Here is a 20,159-nt window from a genome sequence, read left to right on the forward strand (position 1 = left end):
TAGGTATCATACTTTCACATTCTGTCCAAAAACACTGCATATGCATATGCCTATGGTATTTAAGACTGCATTAGTGAAGAAGAGTGGAATGCAATGCTTATGTTGTTTGCCTCTACATATTTTGGCAAGTATAAAACTACCTGTGTCATATTCCACCAAAGCTCTCTTATTTTTGGTGCTTTATGGTTTGTTTTTGTACACACTAACAGAAGAGGAAAATATCCTAACTGACACAAAGTGCTAGCTGAGAAATAACRAACAGTTTAGGCATGAACACTATAAACATTATTTAATTTATAAGTATTAGCTTGCATATAGAATATCCTTTAAGCATCCTTCCCACCATTCTCCTTCAGAATACCTACACAGTTCCTTGTGGAGATTCATGCTCTACACATGAAAAGGTGCAATTDTGCCAGCTCAGCGAGTTGCCCATTTTAATCAACTCCAGCAAGAAGCAAAGCATTGAAGCCCAGTCAGTTCACTGCATTCACTCATGCTGCTCTTGAAATCTGAGCTAGCTCAGAGGTATTTTTAGTAACTCGTCACTTCTAAGACACTAAATAAGAACACTGAAACATCCACAATTTGTTTCAGATCTGCAAGCGCTTGATGTAAAGGAAGGTATCAGAATGCAAGCAACACAAAAATAAAAAGCTTAAGGAAAATTTAACAACTTTGTAAATTATAACAAATTTGACACACATTTAGAATTTTTAAAGCACTTAAAAAGTTTTGATGTGAATAAGGAAGAAAAAAAAAAAGAGGATGTTTCAACCTGGTGAACAGCTTCTCTAACCACACACGCACCCACTGACATTAAACTTGTATCTACTCAGTATCTACTCCAGTTCTACAAGCATAATTACTACAAGCATTTGTATGTCTTCAGCTAGTTACATCTCTACATCAAACAAGACTAAATGACAGTTCTCCCTACAAGTGTATAGTATTTTTATTTTAAGTCAGCAATGTCTAACCTCAATCAATAGTAAATCTTTCGGGGAGAAAACCTGCATGGAATATTTTGAGCCTAAGCACTACAGAATTAGTTTAGTTAATGTAATTAACCTAGCATTAGATATCATGATACAGTGCTACTTCTTGTGTTTCTATTATGAATATCACTTAACAGTTCTAACAGGATAAAACATCTAACATGGACACACTGCTAGAGGCATTTTTTTCCATAAGAAAAAGTTATTTGAGATAAATATAAATTTGCTATAAAATCTATTTTTCAAAGAAAAATATAAAACAAAAGAAAAAGATTACCACTGCTCTTTTAAGAAAAGTGAAGGTTAACTCATCACAACCAAGGTGTGCCAGAACTCCCAAACTGACTTATACCTTGCTCCTATGGGGTCCTGGAGAATGTGAGCTCATGAAAGGCACACCTGAAATCCCAGACTGTTTAATATCTTGCTCCTGTGAGGTTCTGGAGAACCTGAAATGTGAGCTCATGGGTGAATCCAGTCTTTAAAGCCAATGGCCCCAGCAAGAGAAATGGACAGGTGAATTCTTCAGTTGTGTGAGGTTTTGTTCATGTCTTTAGATTTCACTCTGAAGTTAAATTCTAGGTGCTTTATGATAACAGTTTCTCCAGAAAGAATAGAGAAAGTAGACTTTTGCATTTTCACAAATGCAATAAAATTTTAAATGAACGCTACCTTTGAAAACTCATAAATGGTAAGTTATTATTTGGTATAACCTGAATTTGACACACGCAAGACCAGAAATTTCAATTCAAGCATCTCTCATACATTTTGAGAAGGTTCTAGTTATGAGCAGACACTAACAAGCCAGGTGTACTTATAAATGTTTTGCTCTTTTCACAAGCACAAATATCTAACTACTACTAGGTAGAAAAAACCAAAAAGATGCATCTAATCTGAGAAAAAGCATTCCTTAAAACAAACTTAGCTATAAATTATCAAGTTCTTAGCTTATATTTCTACTTAATCCAAAAGAATATAAATGCAGCTCATCATTACTGCCAAATTATATCAGTTACCACAAACTACCTCAAAACACGTTTACCTTGTTAATCCAGAAAATTTAGATCAGAAGAGCTGAATATAACAGATGCAGAAGAATGCTCTATCATTAGTAAATAGATTAATGCTACACTACATTTGTACAATTGAACATTGAGATGCTAATATATTTCTTCCAAGGGGAGTAGACAACCGTAACAATATTTATTTCCACTGCACTGAAAGCAGATTACTTGAATGAACAGTTGATCAGACAAGCAAAAGCTAACAAGACTAAAGGACCACAAGTGTACATCACACAGCGTACTTCAAGAAACATCAAAATTAGTCAACAATTTCAGAAGACTTAAACAAAAAAAACAAACAACAACAAAAAACACCTTACCAGTAAGTGAGGAGGTTTAATGACTGCAAGAGCCTTAGCCAGAGCTGAGGACATGGCAGTCAATTGATTTCTAATTTGCTCAGAAGGCATACTTTGTAGCTGAGGGCCTAATGGAGCATCTTCTCTAGTGCTGTAATTCAAATCTGAACCAAAACTCAGTGTTCGAGAAGTGTGATCAAGGCGAACCTTTGCAAAATGAAAAGAGAAAAAATGGTTATATTTTACTACTTTTTATTTTTATTATATTTTATTACTTAAATAACTTCTCTGTTGCTAATAACTCTGTACCTAATTGAACCAGAGTTCTCTCTCAACTTTTCCCCATTTGTAAGTACTTACTGAGTAGTAAGACAAAACAAAATTCTCTCCTTTTTTCTCTTGTATGCAAGGTTATCACACATAATTCTTCTGATCAATGCATCAAAAGAGCATTGTTTTAAGGGTGGTTTTTATAATTGCTTGAAATCAGAAGTTAGTTTTCAGTTACGAAAATATATCAATCTAGGTGTTTTACCAGTTCAACCCCAAATGAGCTTTAAAACAAGTTAATAGTGGTGCAACTAGAACATGTACACCAGCTCTAAGCAGGAATTATATCCAAAAAACCTGTTAAGCACATCAGGCTAATAGAGATGACAAAGTAACAGAAGAAAAATAGCACTGTGAATAAAATGTTTCATCTCCATAGAAGCATTTATAAAAAGAAATATAAACATCACTAGAAAAGGCTGAGCTTTCAATAATTCTATGAAATTAACATTGCAGGATGAATCCTTCTTGCTTCTTCCTCCACATTAGCAATACATGAAACAAGAATCCTGCCCCTAATGTTGCCCATTTCAACAGGTCTAAAGTATCAGCCAAAGCTGTGTTACCCTAACTGAATTAGCTCATCTTTATCTAAAAAGTGAATCGATAATTATTAGCAACACGAACTAAAAGTTATGTGTATCTCATTAATACTGTAAATATTTCATTACAGGTTATGGCTCATTCAATACAGATAGCTTTAGCCATAATAGTATCTTCAGTAGCAGCTGAAAAGTCTCGCTTATTGGTGTTTTATTTCAGTTATTTGGTTGGACAAAAAAACAACATCCAGGACTGTTAGCCCTTCAGTCTTCCAAAGTGATCTAACTCGGCACAGCCAGACATTCACATTCAAGCGTTCCTATTTGTTAGACTTGCTTCAGAACTTTCTGGACTAAATGACTAGAGCCCACAGGACAAGTTCCACCAAATTTCATTTCAACTTCTACTCTGCACTTATACTACACTTACACTAATTGTTGCACTTCACTTATATGTAATCAGTGCGCTTATATTCATGTTGCTCTTATATTAATTGTTGTTCACCTAAATCAGAAAATCACACTGGATTTAAGAACCAGAAGTTAATTACATGCATTACCACTTGCATCTTTTTATTCTAGTTTATCTCCTCCTTCTTCAGAGCCAGTTACCTTCCCTGAGTTCACTGCTGAACCACTTATCATCCAATGTAATTAAATTCACACATCATTTCACAGAAGTCTTTTTAAAGTGCTTACTTGTAAGTCACAATGTCTGGCTGCATCTACAATAGCTCGTTCTAATTGGAAGGCATCAACAAAAGGAACCAGGTTAGCCAGACGAGAAAATTCAATGCTTTGATAAATCTGGGCCACCTGTATGTAAAAAAAATGAGTGTTAAGTATTTTTGTACCCGTTAGAAAGAGATCAGAAATAGAAGTTGTTAAAGGCACTAAAAGCGAATTTGCTACACTGTCAATAAATGATGCATACATATTAATAAAGCTACAAATACTCCTTCAGCATTTTACTTCTGTATAGCATTCAAACTTAACCTAAGATTAAATATTATTCTTGAACGGGTTCTTTGTTTGAAGGAGACTGGCAGCAGTAACTACATACAGCTATGCTGCTAATTAGCCTTCAACTATTTCTTTAGCACATCAGAAATAACACTGCTCTCRCTTGTAACGAAAGCAGGTCAATGAAATGTGCGTTTTGTAAGACAGCTAACAAAAAAATATGCTCAGAAAAATCCCACCTAAAACTTACTCCAAATAAAGTTCTAAGAAACAATGAATTTCATTACATGGGACTTCACAGACCTATATGAAAAAAATCTAAGCAAAAGAACATACTACTGTATGCAATCACTATTAAAAATCAAGTGTAGTTGCTATGGCTGTACCTTCACAATGTAGAAAACTGAAAGTGCAAGATACACACTGGAAAAAATATTTTAAAGTCAGAATGGTCTTCTATCCAATGGAAAGATTTACTTTAACACCAAAGTTTCCATCTTAGGATTTTTCCAAAGCATTTTCAAACTTACATATACTTATGAACGTACATCTTCCCTATTCATACCTGCTGCAGAAGTCGAAGAATGGTATTGTTTTGCAGGTGAGGAACGTAGAGTTGCAGTTCAGGCTCCTTTTCAGCTTGATCTTTCACCCAGTTCAGAACCTACCACAATTCTTAAAAGTTACTCTATCTGCAACAATCCTAGAAAACTTCAACTTTTAAGCAGGAAGCGTGGTTCTTGAACACTTCTGTTTTACAATTCACAAAACAACAGCACTCCTCTCCAGATGATAGGTTATTTTACTGAGGTAAATCTTGATTAGAACACTTATTTATAAGGGATAGCTAACATCTTTTGTATGAAGGTGACTAACAGCAGTGTCAACAGTAACCACACTGCTAATTTACCTTCAAGTTCTTTGCCACTCAAATGCATTTGTTCCCACAAAGGAAGCGTACGATGTGGCTGATCAATTGCAGATAATATATTAACATAATCAACATCATCTCACATTATTTCACCTCCAAGACTCCACATATCAATAATAAAATTAGACTACAGTCAATTTTTCCATTTCCCACACAATTTATTCACTAACATTTTTTTTTCTCATTCCTACATCATTAAATAAAATTCAACTCATTATCATTTCCACCCACAGTAACTTCTGAGAAGCTCCCAAAACTCTGCATCTTTATGTATGCCCTCTACACAGTACCTCAGAGACCTAGGTAAATTTTTATTTCAATTTAATAATTTGGTGTGCTATCTATATCATCTGTTATGTATGCATACTTGTAAAGGCATTTGGCCAAATAAAGGCCACCATTAAAAAATTGAGGGGGAAAAGCAGGAGAAGAAACCAACACACAGACAATTAGCTGGTATTTACCACCATCACAYACTCAAATAGTACACCAGTAGTCCTGATCAACAATTACATATGCAGAGCTATAAAACTTACCTTGCTGACACGACTACATAACTTTAGTGGGTGAAAGTCTACTTCAAGCCAATTGTAAAGTTCTTTCACTTCTGGAACAACATACTGCACTACATTGAACCTTACCTATAGTCAAAACAAACAAACAAAAACCCCTCAAAATAAATATAACATGAACAAATAACCACAAATAATTATACTTTTAGAGTTTTATATTCAAGTTAAAAGGGCACGTGGTACCTTTTGATACAAGACACTTTTTGTTAAGATACAAAACATTCTTAATTACACTAACAATAACTACGTTACACGATTTAACTGTCTTCATTTACAAATGGAAAAGTAGACAAAAAACACAAACAAGAAAATATTTAGACTAGCGCATCATTCTCAACTTATTACAAATTTCTAAAACACAAATGAAGACCTACTGTCCTACTGTAGATTTAGGCCTACACCTGAACTAAAACAAGTATCTCAGTTCACAAGTAAACTTTAAACTTTTAAACTGTTTCTAAGATAAACTGCAGAACTCCCAGAAGGCCAATAAACACAAACTATCAAATGAACTACAAATATAAGTTTCAGGCACATATGCATCTAGAAGGGTCTGCAGACAGCTACGACTAGTATTTCTTCAAGTTAGGCAAGAGATTTTTCGTAACTACTTAAGTCCTTACTGTCCAATATTTGGTACCTGACCTTTCTACTCTTCCCCAAAATTACTTAAAACTAAAAAGAGAAAAAACTTATGTTCAATTAATTACACTTCCCCTTAGCGTAAGAAAAAACAAAGTTCTAGCTTTTCTTTTTCTACACAAATATAACTTTTTCCAGAGAGCCTCTAAAAGATTCAAAGACATCTGTTTTTTGGTTAATATGCTGGACAACACTGAATGTTAACCTTTACTTCACACCAAGATTCAGGCCTCTTTATTGCTGCTCTTACCAAACAGTCCTTCTCACGGATCTGAAATTTTCATACTATAGCATAAGTCATATAATTAATCATAAGGCTGTTTTATTTTCAAACTGATGCCTCATACCTAAATGCAGTGCTTCTATAAGGAAAACAAACTCACTATTCAAAAGCTTCTCACCCAAGTGTCACTACGTACCATATCATTAATAAGACTGCCACGTGTTGGTGGGGCCTGAAGACCCAACAGGGTTGCCAGACGCCGCTGTTTTTCAACAATAATTCCATCCATATCCAGAAGGCGAGCAATATCAGTTCGCTCAGGAGTTATAGGAATCGACAGAGTGGCCAAAAGGACTCGAGTAGACATTCTGTTGACAAAATATAACCACAAATATGAAATGCATGAGAACAGTAATTACTTCTTTTTCATATACACACCAATTCAAGAATGGGGAACAAGTAGCACTGATGCTGAAAAACTGTAAAAATACCAGCAATAACAGAAAAGATGGCATCTGTGCAGTAAGAGAACAGTGTGAAGTGTTCTTCAGTACTCAGAGATTTTGGTAACATGTTTTTACTACTTGTGTGTACGCATGTGTACACATGTACATACATATGTGTAGAATAAGAAACCTAAGATGCCACTGTATATATCAAGATATTACAAAATAATTAAAACAATAGAAAGCAGAGACTTTTCAGACTTATTTTAACTGCAAATTCATAGAAATCATTCTAATTGCACTGACTTTTAAACATTACTGAAAAAATTGGATGTATTTTTTGATGTTACAGCGCAAATGATATATTTAAATTTTGACATCAGCGCATAGATGAGCAAGAATTTAAGAAGTTCCACAGAATACTTACTCCCACCACATTCTGACTCTATAAAGGCCTGTAAATGAACTTCAGAGGTTAATGCAGTCAGTAATCCTGCATGGCTGAAAAGCCTTGCCAATATCATACTTATCACCAAAAAAACCAAAGTTTATTTGTCTTAAGAACGCATACACTCCTGTATATATCATCTTTCAGGAAAAGTTTATACTAGCCATTTTGTAAAAAAAAAAACAAAACACAGACACCTATTAACTTGCTTTGATTTCCAGACAGTGACAGAAAAGGAAGTTTAACTCAGGCGATCCCGTTGTTTACTTTACTTACACTGTAGCCTTGCAAAATACCCTTCTTGCTCTAAATTTTTTGGGGGGACAATCAGTACCGGCCACTTTAAGCAAAGCTGCTTACACCCAAGCATATGCCATCGATATGGCAGTACAATTTAATTGGGGGTACAATTTATTTTTGAACTTAAGAAGTTAAAAATATAATCTATGATCACATTAACTATCCTTCCCCACCTCTGCATCTCCTCTTGTGTGAGATTCTTCCGCATTTCTCTTGATAAGTGATAAAGTCGGTGAAGTGTGGATGCATGAAAAAGAGCATTTCCTGATTTCCAGAAAACAGTTGAAACTTTGTGGTAGTAATTTGCCATCAGCTGTGGTTTGGGTGGTTTCTTTGACAGTGCGAATAGCCCATGAATATCCTCCACTGCTTTAAAAGCTTCCTAAAGAAAGAAACAAATACACTACTTCAAGGAAGTTATTTGCAACTGCCAAAAGAGTGAAAAATATGCATTCTCTGAAGGCTTTTATATGACTATAATACATAAGTGCCTCTAAAAGCTGAGAACATCAGCTTTGCCATCTACATCGATGAAATCAAGTATTTCCTACTAATAAAGAGATCCGCAGTAAATGCAAATAATTTAATTTCACCTGTGACAATTTGTTAAAGATTATTTAATTTGGATAATTTTCTGCAAATTGATTTATTTCAGTTTTTCAAGCTAAAAACCAAGAAAATTCTCAGAATATCAGAAATTTTCAGACTACATCTGCTATTTGCGCTTCWCACCATTTTCTGTATAAAGCATGTTTGTGAACAAAAATGAGMAGTTTCCCTAAAAACATACAAAATCATCTTAGAAATGTCTTACATGCAATTACTTACGTATCTAAAACGGAAATTATGCAACAGAGAAAGTTCTCCAGATTCACAAAAACAAAAAATCACATCTCTGTATTTTGAACTAATTTGACATTAGAAAGATTCCAAAAGAAAAGTACATCTTAGAGAAGTTTCCTTTGACAGTACTCTCACTGGGTAGACATTAGCATTCTTCAAAAAGCAGTACTGGGGCCCCAACCTAACAGACTTTACTGTGACCTAGTTCATGGGAACACAAAATGTCAGAAGAGAAGACATACAACTTTCACTTTCACAGCTTCAACAGACTTCAACCACTTCRCTATTAAATACTACCAGCAGAAGCTTGCTTTGAAATGCTATGTGAAAACAGCAATTCTAGGAACATCAGACTTTAAATATTCAGTATGCATGTAGTATCACAGTCCAGATATATAAATTTTATTCTTCCGCTATAATCCTATCTTTATCAAGGAGTATATAGCATGAAACATGACTTGAGCGGAAAGATTCTGGAGAAGCTGAAGATTACGCTGTGATTACAGTAGCCCTGCTGCATACCTGCCACAGTTCCATGCTAATAGCACTATCAAGCTGCACAAGCCTGGTCTCCAAGTGCATCGACTGACTATCAGGATTGTTGAGGTTGATTGCTGTGCTTTGGTTGTGATGACGCTGGATCTGCCCCAAGTGCATTCTCAGGTTATCACAGAGTTTACGGAACTCAGCCTTACGCGTGTACTGTAGGCAGAACTTAAAAGCTGCAAAAATGAACAACATATTATATGTATAATTATATATAGATAATTATATATATTATCTATATATATGTATTATATATATAATACAAAGACATAATCCAACTCTCATGTATAATTAACTGACAATGCAGAGCACTACCATCCTGACCTCAAAAAATCGATGTGCTTCTACATAATTAAGCTCAATGCATCTCTTTAAAATGCTCTAATTTAAGCAAGGTTTCTTGTTTTTATTTTGAACTTAGTGCAAATAAAATTCTGTGGCTAGCAGGAACTCAGGCTCCGATTCTGTAAAATGTGGGGAAAAAGTCTCAAGTCATTTAAATATGGTAAGCTAAATGAAGCTTTCAGAAAAAAATGGAGACGAAGGCACCTAGAACTCATCTGACCGTCACCTTTCCTAATGTACTTGCACAATTTGAGTCCAGTAAAAAAATATAACAGCCTCTTTTTAAAAAAAATACAGAGCCCCAAGTGATATACATACAGGAAAATTTTTTCCACTCATCTCTTATCCAAAAAAAAAAAAAAAAACTGCCACAAACAGCACAGAAGAATATGTTCTTACTAATTCAATATTTGCAAAATAATGCTAGAAAGAATCAGATGAGACCATTTCCTATTATCTTCCAAATAGTGTTTTCCTAAGTTATGTCTGTTTCAAAATGTATAGCTTATGGTAATTTTAGAGTACCCTTTTATGCATGCTAGCTCTTGAATTCAGTTGATATAGCATACATCAGTGGAAAGCACATTTGTCATTCCAGATAAAGCAAAAACAAGACAAGACAATTTTGATCAATAAGTAACAGAAAATAAGAGACACAGCACTACCAATTCTTAATGTCAGTATAGTCAGGAAAAAATAACTTTTCCTTGAATGTTTTCTTACATGAAAAGATTGAGAACCACACTAATTTTAGGGAACCTTTATAATTTTAAGAATATGATGTGCATACATACACACATGTAAGAAATTAACGTATTTTCAACTCTGAGGCAGTATCTAAATAAAAATAACTTGCAATTTTGTAGTTTTACAATATATAACATCGGCGTTCTAAATCTCATTATACTTTGGCTTCCATCTTTTTAACTTACCTTGCTGCGCAATATCATGGTACAGACGTTCCACTCTGGAATTATTTCGGAGAAGATCCAAACATTGTCTATATGATTCCCACAGAAATTTAACCCAAGGTGTCAAAAGTAGTCGGTCAGTACGATCCTGAGTGTCTTCTCCACTCACAGCACTCAAAAGAACACTACAATTGAGAGGAGAGGACGGATTAAAAACAAGGAAGTACTTTATTCCCCAGAATTCCAGTTTTTCGGGATCTAAGATGAGACCAAAGGAATCTGAACATCTGAAAAGAAATCTACTGCTTATTTTCAAATTAGTTCCTTAAACTTTTCCTTTAAAGGATGCAAAGGTATCTTTGTTTGTTTGCTAAGTTTCAAACTTAGGCCCCTGTATACGGACTGACACATACATGCTCCAGAGATAACAGAGGGCTCAGGGGTCTGCGTGTCCTTCACATGAGTAAGCCAAAGGAAACTAACTCTGGGATTCTCACCTTCCCTCAGGTGAGAGCAGCAGTCAGCAGCAGCTGACTGTTATTCTGTTAGATTCAAATATCATTATCTACTCAGATACTTTCCTGCTTGCTGAAATTTCCTTCTTCAGTCACCCGCAGTGCTAGAGGGTGCTCACTTGAGCTTGTTGACATATGACACAGCAGAAATCAGATATTCCATCACCTTATGATTTGCATTTCCTCCCAAAAAAGGCCTCTGTCACATATAAACAGTTCAACACACCCTCTACCTTTTATTAAAAACAGAAAAAGATGAACTGAGTTAAAATTTTGTCAGTAACAAACTGTAGGCCAATCACACTAAATGTCAATTTTTCTCACTGCTCAACTAATAAAAATCCCTCCAGCCACCGCTTCAACCAACTAYTTTTCCTAAATACTTAAACACTGGTAACAACAACACATTCACATTAGAAGTATGAAATCCTTTTAAAATTCTGATATGAAAAAAATGGTCTGCTAAAAATGTCAGAAGTAAGATCTGACAATTCTGCTTTTACTGGTCCCTCATTCTACGTTCTGTTGTTCACAAAAAATAAAGAATTGCAAAGGATTCCTGAGTTACTAAGACAAATTCACTGTTACCACCAACATTATCCCTTACGCTATGTAGTCCTGCGTCTCCCCACTCATGCCAAAGATAAAATTAAGAAGCATCTTTACCTTCTCTCAGCTTTCATTTTTAAAACCCTTTCTGAACTCAACTTCTAATAACAACTCTCAATTCTTTTAACTCTCTAACTACTTTTTGCTACATTGCTTCCAGTTCTAATTCCACTAAAGATGGAATTTCACCAGTGACTCCCCCAACAAATCAAGCAGAGAACGTAGAGAAAAAGAAAAGCAAGAAGTCTAGAAAACACGAACAAAAACCACTGAAAACTCAAATGGTTCATCTGAAGAAGTGACTGAGACATTTTTTAGACCTCAGATACACAAAAGAGTAACAAGGAAAGGAAGAGTCAGTCAGTCAATCTCCAATGTCTAGGTATTGATGAGATTCCTCTGCAACAAAGATTATTTCAATTAGACATTGAGAGTAACTTTTTATTCTTGAGGACAATAAAATATCAAAATACGGATTGGCAAGGGAGGTTGAGGAATTGCTATTATTGAAGGATTTAAAGAGCAGGCTAGACAAGTGCCGTCAGGAAGCCTTTAAATTACAATTTATCATGATTCAGTGTAGATGGAAAGATTCAATAGSCTCTTCAGATCTTTTTTAAGACTAGATTTTTTTAGATCTTGGTCTTCAACAGAGTACACCACCCGAAATATGTTAGTATTGAAATTGCCTTTTCATTGCCATGTGGCTTTGTCATCCAGAAACAGCCACTAAGGACAGTATTATAACCTTTTCATTTTTTTGTAACAAGTGAACAGCCCTCTTATACCAGAGTCTTGCAGTTAACATTTAATCTATGGCCTTCTATTCCATATCTTTATGAATTTTATTTGACTACTGTAACTCCATTCCTCATGGTCACCTACACAAGACAAATGTCCTCCACTTTGACAGTTTCTGCCAATTTTTTATCTTCTGTAAACTTCTCTAGTTTCTATGCCAGGATTTTCTTCATAGAATTCACAGTAAAATTCTTCCTACTTCATCTCTCCTTTCATCGCTGCATGTTGTCAGTCTCTCACTAAGAAACATCTTAGTCACCTTCCAACTCAACTGAAAACACCCCTTATGGCATAGTATCATCAGCTTTATTTTGTCTCAGGTTAGCTCTCTGACATTTCTTGAATCTAAAAAATTCAGTTACCCAAAAAACTACCAAATTAATCTGATGACATGTACCCTTTGGCAAACTTGTGCTGATTTTTTTCCCCTAATGTTTAACTCCATGTATTACTTCCTTCAAAAGTCATTCTAAAGACCTAAAAGCTGTTATGACCAAGATAACCAATCCACAATTGTTCAAACCACTACTCATGCTTACATAGGGATGATGAGAAAAATACACTCTCTACGTAGACGGATGTCTGCAACATCTTTAGTAGAATCATTTCATATTGTACCTGAAATTTCATCTGCTAGTATTTTCAAAACTCTAGGGTAGAAATCATCCTTCCACTCAAGACGAAGAGAAAATTGACCTTTCCCTCCACCTCAGACAAGGTGATTTCCTTGCTCCCCAAAACTGCTCCCCTTTTATTCCAGCATCAACGTTCTTACAAAAAAACAGATGCAAAGTATTGCGTTTTTTATGTCTTTTTAGTATCTTCTGTAAGGTTTAATTTGGTTTGACTTACAGAGATTTTAATTTATTCCCCACACCTCTTGATTTCTTAAGGATATGGAACACGTATCTTCTTCCAAACTCAGTTAGAAAGACTGAAAACATTATTTGCATCCCACCTGTCACCTCTTTTCTGCAGATGGCATCGCATACATAGCTCTATCAGCAGAGGTAATGTGAACATTCCCTAAATCAATAGATTAATTTGAAGGATATATATATGCACTTTGAGCTGATCTCACTTTGCCTGAAGCCGATTAGGAAGGTCTCCCACAAAACATTCTGACAACATTTATGGCAGAGAAGAAACCAGTAACTGGAGAGTGCTTACACCGTAATCTGGCACTGCTTGCTTAAGCTAAATGCTAAGTGAAGGTCAATACGCTAAAGTAGATGTATTTACTGATCAGTTCAGTCCTCTTTTCCATTCTTCCAAGTTCTTCTGTTTCCCCTCTTTAGATGATTTTCCATCCAATTAACCRTAACACTCAGAACCTCTTTACACCCTTTATTATCTTATCAATTACCTAAGCAAGTGTAAAATAACACCAGCTTTTGTTTACACATGCACAATTTGATGAAAAAGTCTGAAGATTATCACAGTCAGGAATGAATTTGGCCCTAGTATAATTAATAGCATTTGTTCAGCAATTGATAATGAACAGTTTACAGTCCAACACATTACATGTGCATCTATGTAGATCTAAGTAGACCCTAGAAAGCTAGGGCCCGGTTCCCAGAACAGTTCTCACTGTAGTTATTTTTTATTTTCTTTTCTATAGTGGTTCTGATTCACTGATTTTTGTTCATTTCAGGCTACCAATTCCATTTTCCTTTTTTTTTCTCCACCTCTAGAACATCATTAGTGTCTCAGTCAATCTTTTCAATCTTATTCTTGGTTTTCTGAATGGCACATACTGCAACTGCTATTCTACCACATTTTTATTACTCTTATACTTTCATCCTATACATTCACATTCCCTTTATCCTGCTGTCTATCTTTCTACCTATGGAAATTCATTTTATCCATTTCTGGACCTGGTGCTTTGACCAATCTTCAGGTCCACTTAAAAAGATGTCTCCACCCACACAACCAAGTCTAAAAAGCAGCTAGTCAAATAACTCTTATTCTTCCTTCTGAGTAGGGATCCTTCCTGCTCTTATATATCATCATCAGTACTCCTTGCACACTGACCCCTGGCTCTGTCCACCACTTCTCCTCTCTTCTAGGGTACAGAGGCTTCTCCATTTCTTTCCCATTCACTTTCTGCTTTTGCTAGTTTCTTTTCTTTAATTTTCTGTGAAGCAGATCAGTTTCTCAACTCTGTGTCTCCTCCATTAGCCAGCTTGTTCCAGCAGTCCCACATTTCTATGGGTCACCTGCCTCATACAGCAGTTCACCTTTCAGTCTAGCATGTAAAACTGAAATTACACAGTCTCCCTCTTCCATCATATCCTTATCCACAGTCATTTCCAGCTGCATTTCTAGTCCTCAAGTCTTCTGTGTGCTCTATCAGAAAACATTTTGCATCCATATAGCTCTTACTAGGTACCCTTTAAGTATAACATCCAGTCTGCAGTTTCTCTATCCAGCTACTTCTGACTTGTCAATATTGAGAATCTTCTCCTCCACTCCCTCAGTCATTGTTTTCATTTTCATTCTTTACTTCATTCCTACCTTTAAAGAAAGAGGTGTGGCAGAAGAAAAAACAACACTCCAAAATTATTTCTAAAAGTTCCCGAGCTGTTTGCTAGTTCTACTGCATTTAAAAACCCCGTAACTATACTATCTATAATACAACTATGTTAAAAAAAAAAGTGCACAAAAAATAAAGTCACACACCAAAAAAATTTAGAAAATGTGATATGTTATTTATATAATAAATTAGTTTTCCTAACATTGCTGATTTAACTGCACCACACAGCTCATATAGATCAGTGAAGAATTTCATAGTTCAAGAATTATAAGTTTGGAAATTATTTTAAGGCAACTTGAAAGAATCAAGTTAAGTCTCAACTCGAAAATGTTACAATGCCATTTTCATTGTTGTCTTATTACATATTCAAATTCAAAACATCCATTGGCGATCTAGAAATCTTTATGCCAGTAGTTTACAAACACAAATATTTTGCTGTGAAGGGCTTACACTTTAAAGAAAGGTCTCCTACCTTTCTGGAGTTTGAATGTTATCTAAGTCTTCTATATCCAGTACCATCTGCTGTGATTCTTCCTTAGCTGCTTCTGTTTTCTCTTCAGCTAATTTTAAATAGGCTCGAACAACATCCTCTAAAGATTTGATGTTCACCTACAGCAACAGCAGAACATCTACAATAGTTTCCTTTGCAATACACAGCATGTATTTAATAAAAACAGGAACATCTATAAAGTAGATTTATTCTAATTCAAGGCTAGTTAGTTATTTTTTAGGTCTTATCAGATGACCTATACCATGCTGAAAATCATAAATACATTTCAAAAGCCATACCTGCTGACAAATATTCTTGTACTGGTACAGTCCTTCTTTTGCCAGATGACTCTTGCGGAGATCCACACAGAGCTCTAAGTACTTCAGCATAATCGGCTCGTGAATCTTTTGCCATGTTCGGTGTTTTTTACTTTTCATAACATCATAGAGAACATCAAGGGCAGGCTGCTTTTTGCCAACCTCAAGGAATTCTGAAAGTAAAGTCTAATTAATAGGAGAGTTGCAAACCAAAACATTTGAGATTTAAATGCTTAATATTGTACGCTTTTGGAATTTAAACAACTCTAACCAAAGTCCATTGATAGCTTGATTTAGTTGGCCACACAAAAACTGCTGGCAGATGCAACTGCAGTAGCAGTTTTTCAATGACATTCCTGGAAACCAACTGCAGACCCCTCCACTAATAAGAATTTCAAGTAGATATAGAGATGTCTATCCATCAGTACTTAATCAAATGCTTCATACATATTAATAAAATACATGTATCCAATTATAAAGCTATTTTCATCAAGAAGGTCAATGAATATACACCATGAGCCTTGTAGCACAGTGCCTACTAATGCCATTTAGCAAGGTCCAAACTATGAAAGTGAATCTGGCACAAGTCCTGCCCTCAAACCTTCAGTCTTATCCTGACAAAAAAAATTTAAAAAGCACTCTGCAAAGTTGTTTTGGATTTTATTTTTATTAGTTTAGTAACATATTAGTTTAGTAATTCACTTTATAGAACAGTTTAACTTACAGCTTTTCAGCCTAAACAAAGAGGCAGTAATTTTTTACACCATCCTGGTTGCCGAAACCAGTCTTTTTGACAGCCCTAGGTAGCTGCTGTTACTAACACAATCTCTCAGCATCACAGCAACTCCCATCCTTGATACACCACATGTTCTCCTCAGCACAAAATACACTAAACGATCCCAGAGCAAAAAGAATCATAGAATCGGTAAGGTTGGAAGGGACCTCTGAAGATCACCCAGTCCAAACTCCCTGCTCAGTGGGGTCACCTACAGCATGTTAGACAGGGTTGCATCCAGGCAGGCCTTGAAGATCTCCAGAGAAGGAGACTCCACAGCCTCTCTGGGCAACCTGGTCCAGGGCTCCGTCACTCTCACAGCGAAGAAATTCCCCCTCACATTCAGGCAGAACTTCCTGTGCTTAGGTTTCTGTCCACTGCCTCTTGTCCTGTCACATGGGACAACTGAAAAGAGTTTGTCCGTCCCTCGACACCCTCCCTTCAGGTACTTGTACACATTGATATGATCCCCCCTCAGCCTTCTCTTCCCCAGGCTGAAGAGGCCCAGCTCTCGCAGCCGTTCCTCGTAAGGCAGGTGCTCCAGCCCTCTGAGCATCTTCGTAGCCCTCCGCTGGACTCTCTCCAGTAGCTCCATGTCTCTCTTGGACTGGGGAGCCCAGAGCTGGACACAGTACTCGAGATGAGGCCTCACCAGGGCTCAGTAGAGGGGCAGCATCACCTCCCTCAACCTGCTGACAACACTCTTCCTGATGCACCCCAGGATACCACTGGTCTTCCTGGGCACAAGGGCACATTACTGGCTCATGGTCAACTTGTCATCCACCAGCACTCCCAGGTCCTTCTCTGCAGAGCTGCTCTCCAGAAGGTCAGCCCCCAGCTTGTACTGGTGCCTAGGGCTATTTCTCCCTAGGTACAGGACCCAGCACTTGCCCTTGTTGAACCTCATGAGGTTCCTGTCTGCCCAGCTCTCCAGCCTGTCCAGGTCTCTCTGAATGGCAGCACAACCCTCTGGTGTGTCAGCCACTCCTCCCAGCTTGGACTGAAGCAGTACAGTCAGTTACCAACGTTTATACAGGCCATACACTAGGAGCATTCTTAACTGCACAAAGGTAAAACAGGAGAATGCTGARAACAGAAAGCAAAAAAGATTAAGAACAAGAATGGGAAAAGAGAATGAGAAAATTAAAAAAAAATGAACTAAAGATCAGCGCTTCACTAAAAAGTAATATACTCTTAAAAGAAGAAGTATGAAATACTTTCCATGAAGTGCTTTAGAAATGACTACATTCCTAAAGAAAGAATGTCAAAATGGATTAAAGAGGAAAAGCAAGGCCCTGTTCATAGCACTCATGCATACAAACAGAGCTTCAAAAAGAGGAGGGAGCTTGCTGTGCACTCATCATCCATGTTTCAAAAAAAAAAATTATAATCAAGAGTTCTAGGATTTGGAATGTTAGAACTGAAGCTAAACTTGGCTAAAAGTTGCAGTCCAAAAACAGCAGTGGTATTTTAATTATGAACCATAATACCACATATTCAGCAATTCTGTTTAAATAATGAGCTTGCATAGGATGAACTTGTTCCTTTATAGATGAAGTTTAGGGTTACATTTAAAAATAAATAAGATCACTATGTGACAGTGTTCAGCAGGTTTTTTTAATTACCCACAAGAGAGTTTTAATAAAGCTATAGTCCATCCTATAATTTAKGATGCTGTTCTCTCTCCAGGCTGCTTTGGAAGCAATTACTGTTCAGCTTTACAACCTTTTATTTATGAAAATAAACCTGAATAGCAAGTTGAATTCTTGCAACAATGCTAGGCTGCTCCAACCATGACTCTCGGTGGTTGATAACCAACTGGACAAAGTACAAAATTAATTCAATTGTTTTGAAACTTTTCATTAATTCTAGTCAAGCAAATTCTTGTAAGTGAAATAATTAAAGCTAATTTAACAAAGATTTTCATAAAGTACAAAGTGAACCTGAAAAGTCAAATACAGTACACATCACCTTATCTTACAGCTGAAACTGTAAGCTACAGAAACAAATTGTAACTGAAAGCATTAGCTCCTGAATAGCTAGCTACCTGAATGCCTTTTTTTTCCTTCTCATCCATTATATCATGGATACCATTACATATGTTAAAAGGTATTCAAAAATAAGAACTGAAGCTCTGACTGGACATGAACTAGCTGATATGCACAAGCAACCAATCTAGTGTTAACTAAAGCCCTTAGGTAAGCTAAAGTTTCGATATGAAAAAAATGAGTTGTTACAGAAGCTAGCTAAGATGTCACACATGATCTAATATCACTATTACAGAGCAGGCTAAATATCTGCAACAGCAAAACTGCCAGAAGTTGCATTACCTCCTTGACTACAAAACAATAGCAGATATTAACAATAGCTACAGGTTGGCTTTGACCTACATCTGCTGTTTGGGAGGAAAAACATTTTTTTCTTAAAAAAATACACATCTAAAATCATTCAAGCTTTTTTTTTTTGCTTCTAAACATCCTGTATGTATGTTGAGGTCATTAAGGAAGCATAAAACACATTTAAATGCTGACTTCAGCTGTATGTATAAATACAAAAACTAACACTCAGGAAGCTGCACTGAGTTTCCTAACTTTGAAACATGAATTTAACATTAAAGTGGTTTTCATGACATGTAATTTAGGTTAGGAACAATTTCTCACCCTTTACTATACTCAGACATGGCTAGATTGCTGCTTCTGCAGTTTAAAGCTGTCATTTTTTCTAGTCAGTCTACTTAAGCTTATATTTCTTCTATTTGTCAAGAGTACACTTTTCTTCCCCAGTCCTCCAACTCATTAGAATTTAACAGATTTACAGCAACTTTGCACTGTTCTTCAAAACCAGGAAAGAGAAAATAAAATCTAAGATTTAAAGAACAGTTTATAGTCAGTATGATATACTGACTGGTGTGACTTGCTCACCAAGGAAGTAAAACTTGGGAATTCTGAAGTTTCAAGTCCAAACAGAGTACATACTACTTTGACATATACATCTTTACCAGTAAGAAATATACAACTTCCTCACAGGATACACTAGACCAAATTTTCTCTTTTGTTTAGGCAGATGTTATTTCAAAAATAACTTAAAATTAGAAATTTTGAGAATATTTAGTATTTTATTTAACTTTTTTTGTTGATAGAAAATGGAATACCTGAGCTAAATAGAATTCCCAGACTGCTCAGCTTCTTCAGGTGTCATTTTAAGATCCACATATTGTCTGTAATTTTGGGATGTCTTTAAATTTGCATTTTGCAAGCAGCCCTTTACTGATGAGAATTCTAAGTGATCTCTTGCTGACCGCTTTAATAGGTTGCTAAAAAAAAAACGTAATGCTAAAACTCTACACTTAACTTGAAAGGCTTCAGCCTGCATAACATTTAAAGAGTTTAATAACGCGCCTTCTCGCCAAGGTCGATAATGTGTGAATGGTAAGGTTATTAAATACGAAGCCCACGAGGAAAAGCACGCCCTGGGACGAGATCGGGCATGAACTCCTCCCGGAGCCCAGGTAAAAGCCGAGCGGGACACAGCGGACCAAAGGCCGCTGCAGCGCCCTGCACACACGGGGAGCCAGCCCCGCGGCGAGCAGAGCCTTTCGCCGCCTTCGGCAGCGGCGGCGGCGTCGCCGCGATACGGCGCGCACCGGCGGCGGCGCTGGCCGCAGGAGCGCCCCGCCGCCGGGGCCTGCCCACCGCCCGCCCCTCGCCCGCAGG

General features: G+C 36.5%; 1 protein-coding gene and 1 non-coding gene across 2 annotated transcripts in view; both read right to left on the reverse strand.

Moving 5' to 3' along the window:
• Positions 1-20,159, reverse strand: part of EIF3A (eukaryotic translation initiation factor 3 subunit A) — a 37,517-nt gene that overhangs the window by 16,297 nt on the left and 1,061 nt on the right. Inside the window, exons 2-11 of the mRNA XM_085319099.1 lie at positions 15,654-15,857; positions 15,337-15,473; positions 10,425-10,588; positions 9,124-9,323; positions 7,932-8,140; positions 6,761-6,932; positions 5,664-5,768; positions 4,762-4,860; positions 3,933-4,049; positions 2,383-2,568 (exon numbers count right to left, since the gene is read on the reverse strand). Of these exons, the coding sequence (XP_085175225.1) occupies positions 2,383-2,568; positions 3,933-4,049; positions 4,762-4,860; positions 5,664-5,768; positions 6,761-6,932; positions 7,932-8,140; positions 9,124-9,323; positions 10,425-10,588; positions 15,337-15,473; positions 15,654-15,857 (1,593 nt within the window). The remainder of the gene's footprint in view (positions 1-2,382; positions 2,569-3,932; positions 4,050-4,761; positions 4,861-5,663; positions 5,769-6,760; positions 6,933-7,931; positions 8,141-9,123; positions 9,324-10,424; positions 10,589-15,336; positions 15,474-15,653; positions 15,858-20,159) is intronic.
• LOC146587758 (small nucleolar RNA SNORA19) lies at positions 4,260-4,391 on the reverse strand. The gene has a single exon (XR_014897596.1). It is a non-coding gene; the product is annotated as a small nucleolar RNA SNORA19 (small nucleolar RNA).

This window comes from Rhea americana, unplaced genomic scaffold, assembly GCF_003343005.1.
Source record: "Rhea americana isolate MKP2758 unplaced genomic scaffold, rheAme1 scaffold_57, whole genome shotgun sequence".
NCBI classification, from domain to species: domain Eukaryota; kingdom Metazoa; phylum Chordata; class Aves; order Rheiformes; family Rheidae; genus Rhea; species Rhea americana.